The sequence below is a fragment of the Watersipora subatra genome, chromosome 10 (assembly GCF_963576615.1).
Source record: "Watersipora subatra chromosome 10, tzWatSuba1.1, whole genome shotgun sequence".
NCBI classification, from domain to species: domain Eukaryota; kingdom Metazoa; phylum Bryozoa; class Gymnolaemata; order Cheilostomatida; family Watersiporidae; genus Watersipora; species Watersipora subatra.
In genome coordinates, this window is record NC_088717.1 from 22893433 (window position 1) to 22899432 (window position 6000).

A 6000-nucleotide genomic window follows, 5' to 3' on the forward strand; every position below is an offset into this window, starting at 1 on the left:
ATTACATGCACAATCATATGGTTTAATATTACGAGCATTATCCTAGGGTTTTAAATTACATGCATTATCATATAGTTTTACATTACATGCATTGTCATACGGTTTTACATTACATGCATTATCATATGGTTTTACATTATATGCGCTATCATATGGTTATATATTACATGTAATATCATATGGTTTTACATTACATGCATTATCATATGGTTTTATATTACATGCAATATCATATAGTTTTACATTACATGCATTATCACATGGTTTTACATTACATGCGTAATCATATGGTTTTACATTATATGCACAATCATATGGTTTAATATTACATGCAATATCATATAGTTTTACATTACATGCACAATCATATGGTTTAATATTACGTGCATTATTCTAGGGTTTTAAATTACATGCATTATCACATGGTTTTACATTACATGCATAATCATATGGCTTTACATTATATGCACAATCATATGGTTTTATATTACATGCAATATCATATAGTTTTACATTACATGCACAATCATATGGTTTAATATTACGTGCATTATCCTAGGGTTTTAAATTACATGCACTATCATATGGTTATATATTACATGCAATATCATATGGTTATATATTACATGCACTATCATATGGTTATATATTACATGCAATATTATAAGGTTTTATATTACATGCACTATCAAATGGTTTTATACTACATGCAATATCATATGGTTTTATATTACATACACTGTCATATGGTTTTATATTACATGCATTATCATATGGTTTTATATTACATGCACTATCAAATGGTTTTATATTACATGCATTATCATATGGCTTTACATTATATGCACTATCATATGGTTATACATTACATGCAATATCATATGGTTATATATTACATGCACTATCATATGGTTTTACATTACATGCACAATCATATGGTTTCATAGTACATGCACAACATATGGTTTTACATTACATGCATTATCATTTGGTTATATATTAACAGCCTGTATCTGGCATCGGCTTCACTTGTAGAATCAGACTTGCCATAAAGATGCAGTGTTGAACATGTTAGTGCGTTGAACAACCTTTTATCTATTAGAATTAGTAAATTAAACTTTTCGATCATTACTACAAACGCCGACGGTCACTCGGCGACACAGGAAACTGACTACAAACCTAAATGATATCGGGGTAATTTAATACCCCGTACTACAATATGACGTAAATGTTGGTCTACGGCTCTGATTAGCTGGTCCGACTGACTGCAAATTCTGACTGAATTTATTTTTGTATAACTACTCACCATTTAATGGCCAATTACTCTTAGCTTATCAACTAAAATAGCGGTAGGAAACTAAATTAGTAATGAATAAATTAGAAACACGTTAAAAGTGTCAAGCTACCATAGACCCCATCTTCTGCCACCTGTTGACACGATAATGCCCTGTGGCCACCAGACTAATGCAACATATTACGACAAACATAACATACATAACAAGCATTCAATTTTGTATTGTGTCTCATTTTGTATCTCCTTTAGTATTTTTAATGTCCCGTGTGATGTGTATACAAATCCGGAATCATCCGCTCTTTGCCAGGTGTGATGCGTGTCAACTTTAACATGCTGCAGAGTATGCTCATTTTAATCATTAATATTAGTTATTACAACCAGACAACATTGCTTTATATTTGTTGAATCACAGTCTAGGAACTCTAATCTTTCACCTTCATTTAGCATTGACAGTTATTCTGACCTTATTGACTGAATATGGCAGCAGTTGGTCATTGATTAGGTAATCACTTGCTGACAAATGTAACTAAAATGTGAATAACGATGACCTAAATGTTATGAAGCATTATTTTAAATCATCATAGTGGTTAACTCTGTGTAATAGGTAAATATTAAATATTTGTGATATATTCCACAAACATTAACGTAAATATAACTAAACTTTGGTTTTAGCAACAAAAGCTGGTGAACATTTACAATTGTGAAATGTTTATGAAATGAACATTTCACAAGTATAATCATATGTTTGCAGGCATATGATGATCCTTTCTGTCTTTATGATGATGATTATGAGGATGGTCAAGGTGAGTTAGAAGTAGAGTTGCACCAATTTTTGTATCGAAATGGGTATCAGTGCCGATATGGGTGTTAAGTATCTGAATCGGTATTGGCTGATCCTTTCTTAAAAAATCTGAAACTTCAGATACTTTTTACAGATCAACTACTTAGCAGAAAACAGTATTTTAGCCTGCTACACTAGTAAAATTCACCAGCTGCACGTTCCTTACTCTTTCCTACTGAATTTTGATGTTTCATGTTTTGGGCATCATTGTTCAACAAAGCCCACCATTTTATTGTTTTAAGTTGCGATTACATTAGATTTTGGTGAAACTTGATCAGCTGGTAATTCAGAACAATCTTATATAAGAATGTTGACAAACAGTTGGCTGAATTTCAAACAGTTCCATAACCAATTGATCTTCTCTAGCCGATAACAATCAAAAAGAACTTCATCAGCCAATGAATGTACTTTCATTTCGTAAAGAACCACCATCAGGTTCGCTTCTAAGAAGATTAAATAGTGGTAACTTATTTGTGTTGAAGCTTGTCTACCAGACATCAAAAAATCATCAAATCTCTTTTATTACTGACAATTACTACTAATACAATATTTTAAACATTGCTGAATACATTTGTAAGTTGTGGTATAACAGTTATTGTACGAACAGTTGATTAGAGAGTAGTTCAACTATTATAAACTCTCATACTTGAGACAACCAGGTAAGAAGCATTGGGGTTGTGTTGATATTTTTAAAGATGAGTAAATCTGTAAAGTAAAGATTTATATTTCATTCATAGCAGGGCTTTTTCAATGAACTAGACTGCAGTGGTTCTTAACCAGGGAGGAATCCCCCCAGGGGGAATTTTGGGATTTTAAGGGGGAATTTGACAGTTTGCCAAAGGGGATTTGCGTGGCACCAATTTTTTTATATAAAGGGCAGCGAGAAGTGAATGAATTTCGGTTGTTTCAACAAAGCCAAGATCTAAAACTGCGGAAAAGGTAAGGATTGCTACACCACATGCATATACATACCTAAAATATTAATTGTTCAGTTACCGATTTGGTTTGCATAAACTTATAACATTTTGACAATTTGCTCTGTAGCCTAACATATGTATGACGTTTTGCTCATGTAGATATTGAACATACTTAAATATTTTGATTGCATATCCTATATTGTAGGTGTTAGAAATGTCAAAGACAAAAAGACGAACATATGATGATTCCTACTTTAACTATGGATTCACTTGTATGATCAAAACTGGCATCGAAGTACCACAATACTTCAACAATACTACACAATAATACCACAAAACTTAAGAAATAAACATGCAGAACACATGGATAAATTAAAGCCGTTCTTTGAAGCTAAAGAGAGAGAACTCAAGCGGGCAAAACTGGATTCCACTGGCAGCTTTCATATCCAAGCACAGGCCATTACCGAAGCATCCTATGCTCTGTCTTACCGTATCGCCAGAGATAAGAAGCCACCTACCATTGGTGAAACATTAGTTAAACCTTGTCTGCTGGAGTGTACTAAGATTATTCTCGGAGACACAACCGCTCAAAAGATAGCTGATTTATCCCTCTCAGACAGCACAGTGAAATCGAGGATCGATGATATGTCTGAGGAAATAAAGAGGCAAGTAATTGAAAAGATCAAGTCATCTCCCATTTTGCCATTCAACTTGATGAGTCCACTGATGTTGCTAGCATTTCACAGCTGGTGGTGTTTGCACTCTATGTACACAGAGAGACAATTGAGGAAGAATTTCTGTTCTGCAGTCCTCTAACAGAGACCACCACAGCTGCTGATGTTATGAACCTGGTTTCCAACTTCTTCAGCAAAGAACATCTGGACTGGGCAAACTAATTGAAGTTTGCACTGATGGTGCTCCAGCTATGCTTGGCTGTCATGCTGGATTTGCGCAGTTGGTATAAGAAAAGAATCATTTAGTGGTGAGTACCCATTGCAATAACTCTTCCCAAAGGATTGCAAGAACACTATTCTTCAGTGATTAAAGTAGTAAACTTTAACAAAGGCTCTGCCTTGCAAAAACGTCTCTTCCACAAGTTATGCGAAGATATGAATGCTGGCACTCGTCACTATGGTTCCACACCGAAGTTCGATGGTTATCAAAGAGTAACATGCTTCTGCGTTTCTTCAATCTACGAGCAGAGGTCAATGAGTTCTTGAAAACTCATAACAAACCCAAACTACTGGCTTCAATACAGGTGGAAGGCTTCCATCAGTGTCTTGCTTACCTGGTTGACATATTTGGTTCAATCAATGAAGTGAACATGAAGATGCAAGGTAGAGACGGAAATGTGTTGAATGTAAGTGATAGTTTCAATGCACTCAAGGACAAGCTCAAACTCTGGGTGAAAAGACTGGCTACTGGGAATGTAAGAGTTTCATTTCCAGTTCTGCATTCATTAGTTGACAAGAAAGCTCCTTCTGCTTCTTTGCTAACCGACATAAAGCATCACTTAAACAGCTTGATAGCAGAGTTTGAGAGATATTTTCCAAAAATAGATCCTAAGACAGAGCAATTGATGAGCCTGACTCGAGACCCTTTCAGGCGCAATATCCACGAGATTCCGGAACAGTTTCAGGAGGAGTTTTTGGAACTGACAAACAACTCCGCATTGAAAGACAACTTCAAGAAGCTATTAATAGAGCACTTTTGAGTTCAGGCCCAAATATTGTGTCTCAACATAAGCCTGGCCACTTTCAAGATGCTCATACCATTTGCTTCTACATATCTTTGCGAGTCAGCATTTTCAGCAATGTTAACCATAAATAGCAAATCTAGAAACCGTCTGAAAGTAGAAGCTGACCTATTGTGTGCCCTATCCACAACAGCTCTTAACATCAAAATTCTGGTCAGCTCCAAACAAACACAGAAATCGCACTAGTCTGCTGACTGTCTTACATTGATAGATATATTGAGTTCCAGTATATATTCATTTTTGATATTCCATGTAAATATGACTGTAATAAATGCATCTATAGATGTATATATATGTATATAAGTTATATATGTAAATAAAGTTCACTATCTAGTTACAGTGCATTATTTGAAGGAGTTGGGAGAGGCAGGGAATTTCTGTCTTTAGGTTGGGAAAAAGGGGAATCGGGCAAAAAAGGCTAAGAACCACTGAACTGAAGTATAGAGGTGAAGGTTACAGGAAGCTTATTGATTTTTGTGGTTGATTGATCACTCTTCCACTGTTATAGAAACCATGATCTAACTTCTGGTGATGATTGCCATCAAATAAAAATATTGTAGCATATGACTTAAAATTTAGGTCCTTATTTAACTCCATAGCCGGAGTGATTTTAGGATTTGACTTGAAAAGTTTCTCAAAGCATTGCAGTTTCATAACTGAAAGCTAAGATTGAAATTCGGGGAATTCTTCTCTGGTTAAGAACCACTGGGGTAGAGTCTGTTGTTATAGGTATAGTCTATTGTTATAGGTAGAGTCTACTGTTATCAGTAGTCTATTGTTATTGGATAGAGTCTATTGTTATTGGGTAGAGTCTATTGTTATAGGTAGAGTGTATTGTTATAAGTAGATTTTATTGTTATAGGTAGAGTCTAATGTTATAGGTAGAGTCTATGGTTATATGTAGAGTGTATTGTTATAGGTAGGGTCTATTGTTATAGGTAGTCTATTATTATAGGTAGAGTCTATTGTTATAGGTAGAGTCTATCGTTATAGGTAGGGCTCATTGTTATAGGTAGTCTATTGTTATAGGTAAAGTCAATTGTTATATGTAGAGTCTATTATTATAGTTAGAGGCTATCGTTATAGGTAGTTTAACATTATAGGTAGAGGCTATCGTTATAGGTAGAGTCTATTGTTATAGGTAGAGTATATCGTTATAGGTAGATTCTATTGTTATAGATAAAGTATATTG

General features: G+C 34.6%; 3 protein-coding genes across 3 annotated transcripts in view; all 3 read left to right on the plus strand.

Moving 5' to 3' along the window:
* The window catches only part of LOC137406882 (uncharacterized), a 57829-nt gene extending 54534 nt beyond the window's left edge, over positions 1-3295 (plus strand). Inside the window, exons 4-5 of the mRNA XM_068093485.1 lie at positions 2046-2097; positions 3258-3295. Coding sequence (XP_067949586.1) covers positions 2046-2097; positions 3258-3295 — 90 coding nt within the window. The remainder of the gene's footprint in view (positions 1-2045; positions 2098-3257) is intronic.
* A 120-nt stretch (positions 3296-3415) lies between these two features.
* On the plus strand, positions 3416-3868 carry LOC137406883 (protein FAM200C-like). Its single transcript, XM_068093486.1, has one exon. The coding sequence runs from the start codon at positions 3416-3418 to the stop codon at positions 3866-3868; it is 453 nt and encodes a 150-aa protein (XP_067949587.1).
* Positions 3869-4223: 355 nt separating this feature from the next.
* LOC137406884 (zinc finger BED domain-containing protein 5-like) lies at positions 4224-4766 on the plus strand. The gene has a single exon (XM_068093487.1). It carries the CDS (start codon positions 4224-4226, stop codon positions 4764-4766), a length of 543 nt encoding a protein of 180 aa, XP_067949588.1.
* The last annotated feature ends 1234 nt before the right edge of the window (positions 4767-6000 follow it).

Excerpts from the sequence above, each read along its gene's own strand:
- LOC137406884 (XM_068093487.1), top strand. The coding sequence starts at position 4,224 with ATGCTTCTGCGTTTCTTCAATCTACGAGCAGAGGTCAATGAGTTCTTG.
- LOC137406883 (XM_068093486.1), top strand. The coding sequence starts at position 3,416 with ATGGATAAATTAAAGCCGTTCTTTGAAGCTAAAGAGAGAGAACTCAAG.